Source organism: Oryzias melastigma, linkage group LG24 (assembly GCF_002922805.2).
Source record: "Oryzias melastigma strain HK-1 linkage group LG24, ASM292280v2, whole genome shotgun sequence".
NCBI classification, from domain to species: Eukaryota; Metazoa; Chordata; class Actinopteri; order Beloniformes; family Adrianichthyidae; genus Oryzias; species Oryzias melastigma.
The window spans coordinates 5657319-5675728 of NC_050535.1; the positions used below are offsets into that span (position 1 = coordinate 5657319).

The 18410-nt window shown below is 37.6% G+C and overlaps 2 protein-coding genes and 1 long non-coding RNA gene across 3 annotated transcripts; 1 reads left to right on the forward strand and 2 right to left on the reverse strand.

Annotated features, from left to right (window-relative positions):
- Nucleotides 1–1611: 1611 nt before the first annotated feature.
- On the reverse strand, nt 1612–6258 carry slc35b2 (solute carrier family 35 member B2). The gene is made up of 4 exons (XM_024290539.2): nt 5991–6258; nt 4726–4913; nt 3667–3827; nt 1612–3211 (listed from the first exon to the last, which is right to left on the reverse strand). The coding sequence occupies exons 1-4, from the start codon at nt 6008–6010 to the stop codon at nt 2282–2284; spliced, it is 1299 nt and encodes a 432-aa protein (XP_024146307.1). The 5' UTR covers nt 6011–6258; the 3' UTR covers nt 1612–2281.
- Nucleotides 6259–8708: 2450 nt separating this feature from the next.
- On the reverse strand, nt 8709–16037 carry nfkbie (nuclear factor of kappa light polypeptide gene enhancer in B-cells inhibitor, epsilon). Its single transcript, XM_024290538.2, has 6 exons — nt 15235–16037; nt 13413–13515; nt 12560–12770; nt 12337–12425; nt 10208–10456; nt 8709–8854 (listed from the first exon to the last, which is right to left on the reverse strand). Exons 1-6 carry the CDS (start codon nt 15537–15539, stop codon nt 8792–8794), a joined length of 1020 nt encoding a protein of 339 aa, XP_024146306.1. The 5' UTR covers nt 15540–16037; the 3' UTR covers nt 8709–8791.
- Nucleotides 12367–12843, forward strand: LOC112157667. Its single transcript, XR_002921193.2, has 2 exons — nt 12367–12434; nt 12537–12843. It is a non-coding gene; the product is annotated as an uncharacterized LOC112157667 (long non-coding RNA).
- Nucleotides 16038–18410: the final 2373 nt, after the last annotated feature.

Consider the following 18410-nt stretch of genomic DNA (forward strand, 5'->3'; position numbering starts at 1 on the left):
AACTAAACGTCAATATGTGGATGAGAATGTGTTGTTAAATCGCAACAATACTGGACTGTTCCAAAGATAAAAAATAATAATAATAATTAGATATAGAGCAGTTAATGTGTCTTCAAAGAGATGGAATTCAAGGAGACCTTGAGGTGAAATCAAACAGGTCTGGTCGGCTAGATAACAAACAATTCAAATCTTCAGACTTTCCGGAGACGCTGACAACACATATGAGCCACATTTATCATCCTTTTATCTCTTTGTTAAGATGTTTCCTCATGTAGCACTAATGATGTCAGTAAACCAGTCAGACGGATCCAATGACTGAGCACTTTTTGATTCAACAAATACCTTAAGAACAACAAGATTTTTATAGAAATTAGATTTTACTGTAATTGCCAATAATTGGATGATTAGTCGTGCAAATACCTGGTATAAAAATTGATAATTTTTTGGTCCAACAATGATGAGTTTAGGTAAATTTCGCCCTCTAGTTGTGCTTGGGTCAAAACTGACCAAATAGTACTACTTACTAAAATACTACAGTTGTTTTAATCAACCTTGTAACCTGTGGTGTAATGTGACTGCCATAGAACATGAATGATCCAGATTATAATCTAAGATCAGCTAAAGCAAACAAACACTAAAGTAAGGCGTGGAGGTTTTCACTTACTGCCAATCGGCTTTATAACATCTATATATAACATCAGTGCTGCAAACACTTCTGCATGCTGCTACAGGGACAATAATTTAATAAAAAGTTGATAAATACTGCACCTGAGGTCAATTTATTTACCTTAACCTCAAATCATTTTGCTCCAAAAACACAAATGACTAGGATACATGGAGGCGAATGAGTTTGCTGAAATTTTTTTACAGTCAAATAAAAATTCCAGGGCTATTTTAATACCTTTTAAGTGTCTTATATTGACAGAGAAGCTGCAGCTGCAATAAAAAGATATCAGAAAAAGCTCAAGGACAATTTTACTATTTACTGATCTGAACGAAGGTCAAAGAAAGACGTACAAATGTTGATTGAACTATTTTCTGTCACAGTTGGACTACTTGTATACAGTGGGGCAAAAAGTTCTAGAGGAGATCTGCATGGAGGAATGGACCAAAATACCAGAAAACCTTGTGAAGACTTTTGACAATTTACAAATAAATTATTTAAAAATCAGACAATATGACTTTGTGGATTTTGTTTTTTCATTTCGTATTTGAGGTATACCTATGATGAAACTCTTTTTAAGTCTGAGAACTTGCACAATCGGTGGCTGACTAAATACTTGTTTGTCCTACTGTATGCCTTAAGGGACATTTTTAAACTAGAAATGCAAAGTGGCAAAGTGCACTAAATTTAAGACATTCTTTTGTTACATTAACCAAGCTTCATATAAGCCAACTGACAGGTTTTTCTTCATTACTACTTGCTTATCAGCCAATAAAAAAAAATATTTGTCCTTATTTTTGACGTTATTTTGTAAAACTCAAAATTGAACCCTATTTTAAACACACCAAACTTCAGATTGAAGTCCAGATTTCTTAGCTTAAAACCAATTTTTCTAAAAGCTTTGGGGTGTTTTAGAGGATGTGTTGAGGAGTAAACACACTTGCTCCTTTTTTCAGCAAATTTGACAGCTTTTATTATAAATCCAGTTGCCATAGAGAAGGATTTAGAAAACAAGACACCGTTTCTATTGCTTTCCCTTTGCGACGACTCAGTCTCCCCCTCTAGACTGACAGTCTATTATAGTAGCAACAATAAACTGATAACCATCCATTATTGTGTCCAGTGTTATTCAAAATATTCACATGAAAAAAGGAACAAAAAAAAGAAAAAGTGGCAAAGAATGAGAAAAACTGAAGGCAAAAAGGTTTATTTATGTACTTATATATGTTTTTTGAATTGTTGACCCATTTTTTTTCTTTTTTTTACAATAAATAAAAATGTATGTTCATCAGGTCCGAATGCTTTCCACCAAAGTGTCGATGATACAACAATTATGAAATCATTAAAGGTAGTAACCCCTTTTCAATACCCGACAATCGTTTTCAAGCTAAATAAACTTAAACCACATATTATGGAAAAAAAAACAAAATGAATGCTTTTGGATGAGTTGTATTTAAAATCATGATTTGACATCACAAGAGCCCCTTGGGGGTATTTTAGTGCGTCAATCCCTTTCCGTACCGACAAAAACAAAAAAGAGGAAAAAGAAAGAACCGTTAAAAAAGCTACTCACAAACAGACGAATAGCACCACAGAAAACGTGGTTGAGTTCACGGTTTACACCTTCTGCGTGGCCCCGGCGGGCCGCCGGCTCGACTTCATGCGGCTGCGAGCGTAAACCCGCAGGAAGAGCGCCAGGAAAACGACGGCGATCCCGAGGCCCCCCACTATAGTGACGGCGTGGCCGTACAGGAAGCAGGAGAGCAGGATGGCGAAGGCCTGCCGCAGCGTCATGATGATGGTGAAGACGGCCGCGCCAAACTGGTTGATGGTGTAGAAGATGAAGAGCTGGCCGCACGCCGAGCAGACGGACAGCAGCACCGCGTGAAAGGCAAACTCGGAGTGGCGCATCATGAACGCCAGCGAGTCAAAGAAGGCACCCTGCTCGAGCAGCGAGCCCACGGTGAAGAGGCAGGAGAACATGTTCACCCCGAACATCATCTGCACCGACGACATCTTGTACTTGAACAGGTTGTCCTGCCAGTTGGAGGTGAAGCTGTCGAACACGATGTAGCCGACGAGGATGATGATGCCGCTGAAGGTGGTGACGGTGGACGGATGCTTGTCCTCCGAGCTGGACAGGAGGAACATACTGACTCCTACGGAGATCAGCAGAGCGGTGAAGTACTCCCAGTACTCGTAACTCTTCTGGGAGACGATCTTCCCCATCAGCATGACGGGGATGACTTTAGAGGCTTTGGCCAGCACTTGCGTGGGGAAGCTGATGAACTTGAGGGCCTCGTACTGGCACCAGCTGCTCATGATGTTGGAGAGCGAAGCGAAGGAATACTTGTACATGGGAGCGCCGTGGCGAGGCTGCTTGAACATCAAGCACCACACGCCCGCCACGGTCAGAGCAAGGATGCGGTTCATGAACACCAAGAACTGGGAGTCTGTGAATCGCTCTTCTCCTTCCTCTGGAGTCGTGGCTCCGTAGGAACGAGTCATCACTCTCTCCTGGAGGACTCCCCATGTCAGGTACGACGCCTTCAAAATAAGACCAGTCAAAAATCACTCACTACTCTGTTTCGGTCTTTGAATGATTAAATAAAAAAAGGGCGTGACGCATTGTTTGGTTTAATTATTTGCACAGTTGAGAATCTTGTTTGCCAAAACTCAGTCGGTACAAAGTTAAAAGATAATAAAAGCTGCACCTGTTTTCAACCTGCTGCAAAAGGCGTTTTATTTTGACAAGAACTGGATTGGTAACAAATTATTTTTGATTTTGTTGCCAACTCAAACTTTTGCTAAAATATTCTTGACTTACCATAAAGCTGCTTTTCTTTAGTACAAATAACAAAACTGACACAAAATCTCAAGGATTTTCACTGTTTGCTTGGTTGAAAACTAAACAGAAAAACTGAAGGTTCCATTATATATAGATTATATTTAAGGGTTATGTACTCAGGGAATGTTGGTTTTGGGAGGAACCCCGACCGTACCTGAAGTCCGGCGGCACAAAAGATCAATTTAACGGCCTGTTTGAATGAGGATCCTGAATCCCCATCGGTCCGGCTGGAAGCGGAAGCGGAATCCAGCAAGCTTGTCTTGTCTTCGCTGCCAAACACACAAGCTTTTACAACCGGGTAGCAGACTCCACTGCCTGTGAGAGACGGAAAATCAAACAATGAAATGAAGACGAGGATTGAATACAAAAGACATTTTAAGATCCACACCGATCAATTTTTTTTATTATGATTTTGCAGTTTTTAGCCAAAATCAAAAAATCTGTGTCGTTTTTTAGGACATAACTTCTGCAGAGTAGCAGGAGTTCATTAGAAATTTGCCTCCGAGTTGTGGGCGGTACTGTTAACATGGAATAGGGCTATCTGTTTACACACCAGCTTCTCACATTTCCAACAGAATACTATCGATGCAATAAAAACGACAAGCAATATTATGTTTTATTAGGCAGAAAGATGCCGTCTTGACCACAAATACCGTATTTTTGGGGTCGAGTCGAACTTATATTCAGGAATGTCTTATTTGTGTATTTCTTTTAAATAAAATCATCCCCTATGTTCCCACTAACAGCTAGGGGGCACTGTATAAGAATTTGCTACTGACAGCAACACAGAAGAAGAAGCAGCATCCAAAACAAACATCTGATCGTTCTCCTCTAGAATTTTAGGATATTTCTCATTTATTTTGAGACATTTTTAATCTTTTTTTTCCATTCTCAGACTAATCCAAGACAGAAAGTCATCAAACTGGGTTACAAAGATACGGAAGTACCGCTGAATGCGCCCTTATCAAATGGGCTTAAGGGATTTGTACTCCAGATCGACTTATATATGGTTTTCTACTTTATTGTGTATTTTTTTTTTGCTGCAGCGACTTCTACTCAGGAAAATTTGGTAAGCTCTTTATCAAACAACAATTTGGATCAAAAATATTCAAATTTAAAGCTAAATTCTTTTCATTTTTGTGCTCCATCATCAGAAAAATCCTACAAAAACACACTAAAAACATGATTTTTTTTATCTGAGTGGGTCTCAAACCTCTTTCTAGGTAGTTGGTACGCCTAAAGTAGCTAATGAGGAGGTAGCCGGGGACGATGATGGTGGAGTATCCCAGTAGATTGAGGACGAAGCGGAAGAGCCAAATTTCGTGCCAGCCATCCAGCAGCGACGTCTCCTCTGCATCTGCAGCCTGAGGCAGCATGACAAAAACCAGCGCAGACCAAACCCTACGGGGCAGAGAACAGAAAAAAACAAAGTGAAACGTTCAACAAGCCAACTTCAAAATTAAAAGCCACAAATAAAAAGAACATTTTGTGCACAGAATAATTAACCGATTTGACAGAGAACAGGTTGTATCACCTGTTTGTGTGCAGGTAGACCAGCATTAATCCTTTCTACACACCTTGAAAAACTGGACTCATAGACTTTATTTTGGTTCACCAGTTAATCTGTATGATTAGCTCATCCAAAACACACATGGTGTGGAATGGGGTAGAGCTAGACAGTCAAGGTTCTTCCTGTCCGTCATGCGACGAACAAGGAGAGGATGACCAAGCTAGAACATCCAGTCACGTCCGCAAGAAGGTGGATACGACTTTTATCAGATGTTTGTAGACGTATTCCCTAAAAATCAAGGCATCCTATGGTGATATCATGGCAGTGAGTGTGCACGATGCTCGGGTAGGGCCTCCTCCTAGGGGTTTGGAAGGATACAGGGCCTCTTTGTGAGCCCAGCAGCAGCAGGACCTCCAGTTCTGAACAGGGAGCCTGTTAGATGGAAGAATGTTTTGAAGCAGCCAAACCTAAAACTGCCGGACGGAACGCAGGTTCAAATCCATCTGAAAATAAGGTTTTGCATTTTGTTCCACGTCACTATCGAAACAGGGGCATGTAATAGAACAGGAATAACAGCTATTAAACCGTGGGTGTAATATGACATCTAATGTTTTTTATGTGAGAGGAGATGATGAATGAGATCAAAACAAAAAGATAACAGAAGTATTTGCTTAATCATCTATGCATTTAAAAGTACTTATTTACTCATCCTAAACAATTTGCAGTCACAAAATAGACTAAATATGTTAGGAACTGGAAATCTTTATGGGATTATAATCAGTTTTACAAATAAAGATCAAATAAAATACAAGAATAGTCACTTGTTGTTGAAGCTACTTGAGTTGAATTGGGTGCAACGCCCTTCCCACACATTTTAATATTTTAAAAGTGGACAAACTTGAACTGTTTCCCTTTATAAAGATTAATTTAAATATACAAAAAAGCCCCCCAGCTCTCTGGGACCCTACCTCCATGAGAAAGAAGGCATTATCCCAGCACTCTTCGGCCGACACCTGGTCAGCACACCAGCCGACAGACTCAAACGTCGCTGCGGTGACACAGCATGAAGCCGCGCGGGTCCGGCAGGTAGGCAGGTTCTGGCACGCGCTCGCGTCCCAAATTGGAACAGTACCTCTTTTATCCTCGGTATTCTCCACTCTAAGCTAACAATCCGAATGTGTTCACTTGAAAAAGAGAGTCCTCCTCCTCCTTTTTTTTTCTAATGAAAGCCAGTAGGATGCCGAAGAGTGAAACGGGTGCGCCCCAGAGACACTGCCATCTAGCGGTGTGGGGGTGTTGCTGCAAGTCATGTAATCTGGTTCAGACAGTGCAAGTTTGCATATTGGGAAACAAAATAAAAAACAGAAATAAAATCAATGTATCAATGGTATTTTTAATATATGTAATTGTATTAGTTGCATAAATAAAAAAACATAAAGTTAATATGTGATTTATTGTCTGAGAGAGATGCATAATTTGGAGGGCGTATCCCTTTTTAAACTGAATACCAAAATTTTAATTAAATAGTAATGTCAGAAACAGACTGTGATGCATGGCAAGACAGTGACACATCATGAAGACAATTTTCTTTAATGCATGTTGGGTTTTTTTTCACTGATTTGCAGTCAAATCTTCCAGGAACCACCAAACATTTGGAGAGCAATGAGTCCATATTCTGCAAATAAAAGCATGAATAATAACATCAACTGTAAAAATGACATCTCTTTTTCTTTTGTTCAGCATCATTCATCAAATCCACATCAAATTTCACGGTAAAAATTTGCTACACTTTTCTCCCATTCATGTGTCACCGTTCTGAAGGGTGTTTCATGAAAATTCTTTTAAAAAGATGCACCAAACATGTAGATTTTGTACAAAGTTTATTAATATAAAAGCATAACATTTTACAACTATGTTAAATGCTGCTTAAAAATAATTTTTAGGCCACAGTCATTCATTTTGTCATAAAAAAACTAGAAAATTAAAGTAAAAAGAGGGAGTTAACTGATTTAGTTGTGTCCTATTTCCAAACATGCATAATGCTTTAACTGAATTGTGGTGTAAAAATACATTTTATTTTATTATTGACAACAATAAAGAACAAAAGCACATTTTGCTTTGGAATTCTGCAAATAATTTGATCTATATTCTTTTTGGAAAAAGCTTTTTAGTAAATATTTTAGTGAATGAGAAAGAAAAAAAAGATTTTATTCCTGTATTGTTGTCATTAAAATAGAATCAACTCACAGATTGAATTTATTGCAAAATTGCAGCGTAATTAACATGTGTTGATACCTTTGTTGCACAATCAACTACGAACATGTGTGGAATTTAAAAGTCTACACGTCTTTAAAGTATCAAACTACCTGAAAACTATGGGCAACAGTGGAAACACAAACCACTGCTAATGTTAGTGAAAATTTGATTTAAAAAATGATTTTAATGCATTATTGTTAACTTTGTGTCAATTTCCTCTTTATTCCACAGAAAATTTTCCTCAATGTCCTATAATTTTAATTCTTTATATTATATTTTTAACTATAAAGGTGGATTACTTGAATGCAGAAATTATCTTATTCAAGTGATTTAAACACATTTTAAATTACAAATTAATAAATCCCTTGAATGTGGAAATGTAGCATTCCGCACTTATCCAGTCAATTGAACAATACCTGGTTTTTCTAGAGGGAAATAACACGTCTAATGACTTTCCAGCAGACGTTCGCCGGTGGCTCCGTGCACAGCGTGAGACCGAAATAGCTGCAGAGTTTCCCAAGTCACCCTTGAATGGAGAAGTGGGGACAGTTTTGCAACTGTGTGTTCTAGCCGTCGACCGCATTCTTGGTTTTTCTTTTCTAGAAAAAAAAAAAATCTTGCATTTTTCCACGCAAACCCGCCATTATCCAACAATCGACTGTGCCCACGTGACGGCGTTGGTAATACACCCTGAGCAGATCGTGAACCAGTTTTACAGACAATCAAGGTGGAATTCCCAGCAGCCCCGGGGATCCTATTAGATGCAGGAAAACAAAAGATGCACTCCACAAAAGCATTAAATTTAAAGCAGGATGTTGTCATGTAAAGGCCCTTTTGCATAGCTGGTTTAGATCCATTTGTGCAACACATTTTCTTTAAAATGTAACCCATTTGTCAGAGAAGACAACACAACATGCAATGACCTTTTTATTATCAAAAAATAAACAAACTGCCAGTGTAATTACAAAAAAAGAAACATAATTTTTTTGCAGAACATATTAGTAAAGCAAAAGAAACAAAGCTACAAAAAAGGAGAGAAAAGTGGCTATTTTTACATTTCTAAAATAGTTTTTAGTCTCTAACAAAGCAGGGAGGTGTGAGAATAGCTTCACACTTCCAAGAGAAATGATAAAAATATATATATTTTCCTTTAAAGAATGCATTAATAATAAAAACTGAGACGATGCAGTTTGAAACTTTAAAAAAAAAAATTCGATAAAGGAGGTAGAATTTTCTGAGCATGTTGATGGGGGGAGATTGGCACTCAATCAGGGGGGCTTTGCGGTTCATATAATTTGCACCCACAAACACACATACACACACACACACACACACACACACACACAGTCTGTGCGTTCAATAAAGCAGAAAAAAAGATTCATCCAATGCACATCTGAATATTAGAGTCAACTAAATATAAAGGCGCTATATATGTTGGTTATTTTTAATCCTGTGTAACTATTCAAATAAAAGGTGTCAGATGCAGCGAGGTTCCACGCTCTGCAGGTCTGATTCAGCTCAAAACCACCGACCTCCCTGAGATCTGGATGTCATCAAAGGGGAAGACTGCCAGAATCTGAACACAAAAGGGCACACAAAAGTCACATTTTACCAAAACTTTCCACTGACGGGTCTCACTGAACAGCTAAAGGAAAAACTTCTGTCAGACAGAAGCTGCTTTAGAGGCTATTCCTGTAAAGCTAAAAAAACACCAAGCAGTGAAGAAACTTTATTTTTTAAAGATTTTGCTTTAAGTTTTACCATGTGTATGACTGAGCATTAGGGCCACCATTAAAATAATCAATCAAGTCATGATATAAGGAGAAAAATATTAAAATTTACAAGTATAAAGTCCTGAAATTATGGCAAAAAAGTCATAACTGATCCAAAACTCATTAAATTCTGAAGTAAAAAGTTAAAATTTTACATTAATAAACTAAAAAAAAATGAGTTAAAGTGAATTTTTTATGATAAAGGTTTAATTTCATAGGTTATAAATTGAAAATGTATAAGGTTAAAGTCATAAATTTATTAGGCAAAATGGTATTAAATGACATGAACAACAACAACAAAAAAAAGAACCAATAGCGCTTTAGCGTGTAATAAGCGATTACTTCAGCATTAGTTAAAAAAAGTATGGCTTTTTCTTTGTGAAATTATGACTTTGTTATAATTTTAGGACTTTATCCTCATAAAATTACAACTTTCCTTAAAATGTTACCACTTTATTTTTGTGAAATTACCAATTTTTACTCATAATTTTACCACTTTTATTCTCATGAAATTACAACTTTCTCCTCATAATTTTGCATCAGTATTCTTGTAAAGTTACGACTTTTTCCTTATAATTTTATGACTTTATTCTTATGAAATTATGACTTTTTTTCCTCATATTGTCCCTTTCTTCTCGTAAAATTACGACTTTCCCGATAATATTATGTTAAGTGTAATTAGTAAATTATTTATTTTCTTAAAATGTACTTACCTGTACAATATTGCAATATAAAAATAGATTTAGTGACATTATTGCAAACTGCACCAATATGATCTTTTCATAGAATTTCATCATCCAATTGAATGTCTAAAAAATTAATGAAACTTTATCAATTTGTTTATCATCAATATGTGAATCATTTGCTGATAAATTTTCAACGACAGAGAGAAATTTTAAGTATAAACTATGACTTTTAAAAAAAAGCAAAAAAAAAACGTCTTTCTTTTGATCCCAATTTTACAAGATTTGTTTCTGACTGCTGAAATCTAAAAATATATTTTTTTAAAAGTACAGAAAATAAACTTTTTTTTACATCTTTAGTCCAGTTTTATGAAATAACTTTTACATAAGAAATCTAACTGGTTTTTAAAGAAAATAAAAATGATCAAATCTAACCATAATTTTAGAAATGTTTACTAAAGAGTGACTGCTTACATCATCGTTGGCGTCAGCCAGATCCAGCGCCGTCTCGTCCTCCATGTTGCGCAGCATGCTGTCGGCGCCGGCCTGGAACAGGAGGTTGGCGATGATGATGTCTTGCCGTCCCACCGCCAGATGCAGGGGCGTGCAGCCGTTAAACATGGCAGCGTTCATGTTGGCCCCCCCACTGATCAGGAGTCTCACTGATGGGATGTCGTGCATCTCCACCGCCAGGTGCAGCGCCGTCTTACCGCTCGTTCCTTCCTACGGGAAAACAGTAAATTACCGTATTAATTATGCTTGATTAATGAGCAGCGTCAAAAAAGCAGGGTGGTAATTGCAATAATGGTTCCACCGCCGTAGACGGAGAGCGATATGTTGGGACGGTGATTCAAACCGAGAGGAATGTCTGGGGTAGTTAGGGGGATGACCGCAGCGTTCCCTTCCATCTATAGAGGGTTAGGACAGACCGGCTGACCAGGCCTAATCATATCTTGTATCTAATTATGTCTCCACGAATTCTGTGGGAAATCTAGAGCTCGGCTCGTGTCGCTATCAGCGGTGCACAGGTGCGGGACGCTTTTAAACGGGAAGCAAAGATGCACTCGGAGGGAACAAATGCGTTAAACATCAGGGGAAGTTTGATAGATGCAAATGAAAAAAAAAGAAAAAACCCTGCATATATATTTGCTTTTTGAAAAAGGAGTGGAGATGCAGACTAAAACTGTATTTGTTTGAATGCTTTGTAAGCATTCACACGGAAAAACTCAATCACACTTTCAGCAATCTTGGTATCAAAACGTTCAGCTTGTTCAGGACATTACTGCTTGTATTTATGGTATTCATAAACTTTATAGTTTTGAAATATTGAGCAAAATATACTCCATAGGAAATGACTGAAAATCTTCAAATTTCAAAATATAAGTAGATTAGGAACAAGCCTTTAAATATATTCATGGGCTATGTTTTGAAATGTTTTATTGTTTAAAAAAAAAAAAAGTATTTGAGTAACATGCCAACATTTTTATTTAATGTGTCATCTACTGGGGTTTTTTAGGCTAATTTAGAGTTTAGTTTCTATTTCAGCAACATGCTAACATTTTTGTTTATTGTGTCATCTACTGAGGCTTGTTTAGGCTAATTTAGAGTTTAGCTTCTATTTTAGCAACATGCTAATGTTTTTGTTTAATGTGTGATCTATTGACGTTTTTTTAGGCTAATTCAGAGTTTATTTTCTATTTTAGCAACATGCTAACGATTTGGCTAATTTGTTATCTACTGAGGTTTTTATAGGTTAATTTAGAGTTTAGCTTCTATTTTAGCAACATGCTAACGTTTTTGTTTAATGTGTGATCTATTGACGTTTTTTTAGGCTAATTTTGAGTTTAGCTTCTATTTTAGCAACATGCTAACCTTTTTGTCTAATTTGTCAACTACTAAGGCTTTTAAAGGCTAATGTAGAGTTTAGCTTCTATTTTAGCAACATGCTAACGTTTTTGTTTAATGTGTGATCTATTGACGTTTTTTTTAGGCTAATTCAGAGTTTATTTTCTATTTTAGCAACATGCTAACCTTTTTGTCTAATTTGTCAACTACTTAGGCTTTTAAAGGCTAATGTAGAGTTTAGCTATTTTAGCAACATGCTAACGATTTGGCTAATTTGTTATCTACTGAGGTTTTTATAGACTAACTTAGAGTTTAGCTTTTATTTTAGCAACATGCTAACGTTTTTGACTAATTTAGTTTATTGAGGAATTTTAGGCTATTTTGGTGTTTAGCTAGGATTTAACCAGTGAGTTAGCTTTTTTGGCTAACTTGGCCTCTACAAAAGTTCTTAGGGCTAACTTGGAGTTTAGCTCATATTTAAGCAACGCACTAAATATTTTTGAAAAATTGGAATACATTAGGGATTTTTAAGCAAATTTGCTACATTTTTTTCTGAAATACAGGCCAGTGTTAGTGCTATTTCATAGATCTTTCACAAAATTTCCAGTCTTTTACCAAAATTAACATTTTGCAAATGGCTTCAGCAATTAAAGCGAATACGTTCAGCAAAGAAGAATTCAAACTAGTATTAATTGCAGGTAATGCAACTTTTGTAGTTTGGTTTTCCAGCCATAATAAATAGATACACTTAGACTAACCTGAACATTAAGATCTGCTCCTTTTTTCACCAGGAGCTTCAAAAGTTGGTATTTCCTGTTAAGTGCAGCCAGGTGAAGACAAGCAAGTCCTGCAAGAAGTACAATCATCTTGATTAAAAAGAAAAACAACTCAAAAACTTGATCCAAAATCCTATTTTAGCTTCAAATATTAACACTAAAAAATGCTTCATTTCCTACAGAAAAGTTCCAAATTCCTGCTGACCTCTCCAGTTTTGGATCTTGAGGACGGGCTCTAGCGAGCCGTAAGAAAAGTCTCGGGTCATCGCGGAGGCGCACTCCTTCTGACCGTGCTGGCACGCCACGTGGAGCGCCGTGTTCCCGTCCTGGTCCTGCAGCTCCAGGCTGGCCCCTTTCCTCGTCAGCTCCCTCACTACGTCCGTCAGGTTCAGGTAGGTGGCGAGGTGCAGAGGACTCTGCGGGTAGGGAAGCTGTTTTATTTACCGATCAGATGTGTAATAAGACACCACCAGAAAGAGAAAAAAAAAATGGAGAAACTGAAAGTGGAATTTTCAAAGGTCCTTTGACTGTGACGCCTCTGCTTCTTTCCTTTCCTTTTTTGCTTTTTCTTTTTTTTTTTTAAGTATCAGCCTCGACACTAATAGAGCAAAGCATTGCATTCTCACAACTCTTAAGCAATAAAAGAAAATTCTTAGTAAGGAGAGATCTAAGAATGACTGAGAGGAAATCTGAGGCAACCGAAAGCTAACTGAGTCAGTGCACAAAGTGCTGACTCCTCACTTGACGAATGACAGCTCCGTCACTTCACTGAAGCCTCTGTCGAGCTTCTTGAAGGACTGGAACAACTCGCATCCACGCCGCAGCTCCCTGACATTCTATTTTCTCCACCAGCTAGAAGAGGGAGTTTCCAGCGTCAGTCCCTCGTGAGCTAACTCAGAAACCACCCGCAGTGACATCCGTCGGGGAGGACGGACTGCAAATAAAGAGGAACAACGCTTCTGTGGAACGACGCCGCTGCTGCTCCCACAACCAAGACATCAGCAATGAGGAAGTCCTCCGTGCTGAAAAATTCCCAGCTTCAGGCTGCAGCAGCTTACCTGGTATAAATTGTTCTGGATGTCCAGGACTTCTTTGGGGAAGAGCTGTATCAACTCCTGAGCGATATGCGTTTCTTCGTGGATGATGGCTAGGTGCAAGATTCTGCATAAGAAAAGGGGGAAAAAAAATAAAAGCTGTCACAAGTTAAAAGTGTGTGAGGGGATGTGTGAACGTACAAACCTGCAGGCCTACTTTTACATTGAGGAAGTTCTCAAAAAAAAAAAAAATGCTATAAAATGACAAGGGTATTTTTCAGTTTTATCTTCCAAAAAACATCTAAAGAATCTGCCACAAGCTTGACTCAGTGAGCTGAAAGGTAAATCTGAGGGTTTACTGTAAATGACAAAAACGGATATAAAAGGTTACAATCAAAATGGGGCCTTTTCAGGGTTTTTTTTTCCTTTTCTTTTCTCAGTCTAAATTAAGCACCGATCCCGAGCTTCATTTCCTGCTTTGTGCAAACATTTAATTGTTACAACTTCCCACTACGGTTTTGAGGTTACTTTGTTTTTGCGTCACCTTAAAACCTCCAAATCATTTTATCATTACGTAGATAGAATGTCCCTAAAACAGACCCCAAAAAAGCCTAAAAAAATTGAATCAACTCCCAAAAAATTATGAATAAACAGTGAAATCAGAAGCTGCTACAAGGTTCCTAAGATGCAAAAAATATACATAATTTTAAGTTTTATTTTGAAGGAGCCAGAGCTGGTTACAAATCAATTAATAAATATGTTAATTAAAATAATTTAGGTAATTCAATTAAAAGGAAACCATGTTTAAATAACAAGTTTCTGTACTTAAAGACATTTTTTTAGCTGGCTGTTTCAATATTAAAATATTTAAATACACTAAGACAGATTTGCGGTTAAATTGTACAATACAAAGCGATGCCAGATCTATTTATTGAACCTGTTTTCTCAGTGAGGATGAATTTAAATGCCTGCACGCTCAGATAAACCAAAGTGTGGCTTCCTATTTGAGTTCTTTTGAATGAATAAGAACTAAAAAAGAAAAAAAAACTCCCACGGGGGAGAATGAGTGTTTGCATGAGTCTAAAGGGTTGGAGTGATGCGTTTAAGGTTTTTTTTTCTCCTCTCCCCCCTTTTTTTGTGAGCAGGTATCTATAGTTATGGTGTGAGAATGAAACCATGTGGTTCTACCAACGGAAATGAAAAGAGGTCAGAGACAGCAGAACTTCTGCCATGCGCCGTTTCTGGATCTCACAGGCTGCAAGACTCCTGTCTGATTTTTTTTTTTTTTTTGAGACATCATGAAGATGATGAAGACATGTTGGAGAGCTTCTGAGAAAGAAAAATAAATAAAAGTGCTGCATCATTTAATCAAAATGAAAAGCAAAAAAATATATATGTTGTTTTTTGGAAATCCACAAACTTCTGTGACTTAAAAGGGGGGAAAATGCAGACTTGAATTCTCCTGATCAACAAGTTTCTTGGATGAAAAGCAAACCATCCAGCTACCTCACAGCATGTGCTTTGTCTGTACTGCGGGGGAAGTCCAGGCCTATCTGTTTCACTTCTGTTTTCTTACAGAGCAACGCCTTACAGCACCCATCCACATTCATAACATGGACAAAGTTCATTACTAAAAAAAGGCTGAGAAAATCTCTTTTTATCACTAAAAAAACATTTGGTGCTGAACATCATGGGAAAACTGACAATGCATGCATCTCCAGAAAACTTAACATCTATAAAAACGAAACTTCTTTGATGCATTCACATGAAATAATAATTTTGCAGCATTTATTAACTCCAAAGTGGATGCATTTCTTTTTTCCATTTACCAAAATAAAAGCCTTACGTGTCTCCATCCTCTGTGATGGACGTGAGGGGGTTCTCCTCACAGAGTTCATGACTTTGCTCCTCGGCGTCTCTAGAGAGACTGCAGGCCTGCACGATCTCCGACAGACTGTCCGCGGTGATGGACGAGGACCCGTAAGCGGAATCCACGCGCTCCTCCACGGCATACTTGTCCCTGGCGCCGCCGAGGTCCCCGCTCGGCTCCCGGTGGTCCTCCGACTGCAGCGTGGGGCGGTACGAGTCGATGCCCGAGTCGATGCGCGTGTCCTCCAGCGAGTCGTCTTTGCAACGGTCGCCGCGCGACATGGCGAAAGCTGCTGCTGCTGGCCTCGTCGGGGTTCCCCCACCAGCCGGCTAACCAGTTAACTAGCGCGCGCCGCTCGCTGTCCGGGCAGCCTGCTGCGAGAGGAAACCACCGCTCTTTTATGAAGCCGGAGGACCGAGCCGCTGCGTCTCATAACACCGCGGGTCTTCAGCTCGAAGCAACAGGCCCGACGGAGAAGACTGGTGAACTTTCTGAGACTTATTTTTTTAATCAGATGAGTTCTGGAAAGTTAATCCACTCGGAGGAAAAAGGACGCGAAAACAAGCGGGGAGATATCCGGTTACGGCGCGAGCTCGAAGCAGAGTGCACAGACCGACGAAAGACGAGAAGGGAAGAACTGTTTGGGGGGGAATCCCCCCTGCGCACAAATCACACACGCCAACAGACGCGGACAAATCACACACGCCAACCAGACGCGCGTACCTATGAAGTTAAAAAGAGAACGTCAACAACCTTACGTCATCACGGCGGATGTGCTACCTTTTCAAAATAAAAGTGACAGGAAGTCAACGAAAAAAATAACTTGCACCCCCCATTTATTTATATAAAATTCTAAAATTCACTATGCTTTTTAATATGTTTTTAATTGAAAAAAAAACGTTATCAAAAACAAAATACATTACAATAGGTAAAATACATCACTTCACCTGTATTTCTATCATGACAACAAATTTATTAACATACTTATAATCAATGTAGAGATTATAAATTACCTTTTACCTACACATCAAACATGCTCTTATCTGCTTTGTAGATTTACTAAATGATAATTCTAAATTGTCCCTAGTTGTGACTGTGAGTGTGTATGTGTATGTGTAAGTGGATGCTCTGTGACCGGCTGGGAACCCGTCAAGGGTCCCCCCACATTCACCCAAAATTACCCAGGTTACTCTCTGGCAATCCCATCACCCCAAACGGGGCACATATTTGATAAAAGATTCCAAAAATCGAATATTTATCCATTTTCACTTGTTATCAGATTATTAAAGTTAATATATATTTAACCTGCATGCATTATCTGATATGTTCCTAGATCTAAACCTATTTTTAAAACTATTTTTTTTTTAAATGTCACAGAATAAAGGGGACAAGAGGTATTTTTAGATCTATGGAACAAATCTGAAACTGACTTAATGTCTAAAAATGGGAAGTTGTTGCCCTTTTGCCTTTTAATCTTTTTCCTAGATATTTTTGCTTTGTATTTGTCTATAGCAGTTCCATGTAGTCTTTTAACACAAATTTGTTAACCTATTTTAGTTCCCTTTATTAGCATAAATAACCACTATAAAGGTAAATGTATACGTTTTTTTTTTTATCTAAATCTTTAATTTAAGCAGCTAATTTGGATAAAACTGAAATGTAGCTTAGAGATAATAAGTCTTGGTGAAAAATTTTGACAGTTTAGCAACAAAACAAAAGAGTAAACCTAAGGCTGGGCAATATATCGATATGATCAATTAATTCGAATTTGATGTTTTAGACGATTTATTTCTCGAAAATTGAGATGTTATTTTCCTTACCCCACATGTGTCAAAGTCAAGGCCCGGGGGCCGGATCTGGCCCTTTGGGTAATTATATCTGGCCCTCCAACTCCAGATCATTTTATTTCCTTGTTATTAATGGCCCAATGTTATCTTGCGCTTATTTCTAACTTGTATAATTTTAACAAAATGTATTTTTTTGGAGAGGAAAATATTAAAAGTTATTTAAATTTAAGCTGATTTATTTTGGAATAATATTCCTGACTTCTTTGTATTATTCTGTTACATGTACACATATTATATACACACACACACACATATATACAGTATATATATATATATATATTGCCAATGTGAGTGCGTAACTCACATTTTGATGAGAAGGGTACCCCCAAAGCTTCAAGTTTTGACGCGGAACTAAAAAAACGCTGAACTGACCCCAAACTATGAGGCCAGAACAGTCTCATAATTCAGAAATGCACAGATTCTCTGTCACAAATCCACACACTCTGATTCACAAATTGTGCATTTGTGAAAAAGAAAACAAATTTTTTGGCCAAAGCTATTTTTGCCCACAAATTTGGAATCAAAAATCCCTCAATTGGGAAAATGCTTGAAGGGAGTGCCTCAATAACCATGGTGACCTAGCAGTTGTTCTTTTCGGGTATTTTTGACAAACTGGACCTTAAATATGTCAGCAGGAACCCCACCATGGACTTTTATTCAGCATGGATTGGGCTGCAGGACATGGTATACCTTTACATGGGTCAACGGGGAGAAACTGGATTCATGAGACTGTGCACATCTTTTTGCATTTCTGCAGCATTGTAACTGACTTTAAGAGGCAATGTAGTTCAAACAAAAGCTCAGGAGGATAAATGTAATATAGAAGATAGTAAAGTGAGTGTTTCCATGTAAATTTTGTTCCAAACCCAATGCTTTTATGGTTCATTGTTTCTTTTTTTCCCAGGTCTACAGTGGACACCATGCATGTCTTTACTTAATATTTTATTAAATAAAGACATGCATGCTGTTCATGAACAAATTATGAAAATTTCTATTGAATGTGTTTAATCTTTCTTATTTTTCCAAACCTTTTACTCAAGTTTTAATTTATTTTCACCTAAAAAACAGATTTTTTTGTGTTTTAATTTCAATTTCTCAGACTAATAAATGTGTTAAATTTTTGAATAATTTATGTGTAGAGCCTAATGATCAAAACTTTATATCTGTCTGATTAAAAGCACAATCCAAAACATAATTTAATGATGGACATGCGTAAAAATGATATTTTTAAAATGAAAAATACAAAATTCTCTAAAATAAAAAAATCCTTGGCAGCATGCGTTGTCAGAAAATACTTTAATATTG

Coding starts and splice junctions, on each gene's coding strand:
- slc35b2 (XM_024290539.2), bottom strand. CDS start 6,010: ATGCCTTCTTTCTCATGGAG. Junction 4,914..5,990: donor ATGCCTTCTTTCTCATGGAG/GTAGGGTCCCAG, acceptor TCTGCCCCGTAG/GGTTTGGTCTGCGCTGGTTT. Junction 3,828..4,725: donor TACCAACTACCTAGAAAGAG/GTTTGAGACCCA, acceptor CGTCTCTCACAG/GCAGTGGAGTCTGCTACCCG.
- nfkbie (XM_024290538.2), bottom strand. CDS start 15,539: ATGTCGCGCGGCGACCGTTGCAAAGACGACTCGCTGGAGGACACGCGC. Junction 12,426..12,559: donor CAAGATCCAAAACTGGAGAG/GTCAGCAGGAAT, acceptor TACTTCTTGCAG/GACTTGCTTGTCTTCACCTG. Junction 8,855..10,207: donor TGGCTGACGCCAACGATGAT/GTAAGCAGTCAC, acceptor TTTTGTGTTCAG/ATTCTGGCAGTCTTCCCCTT.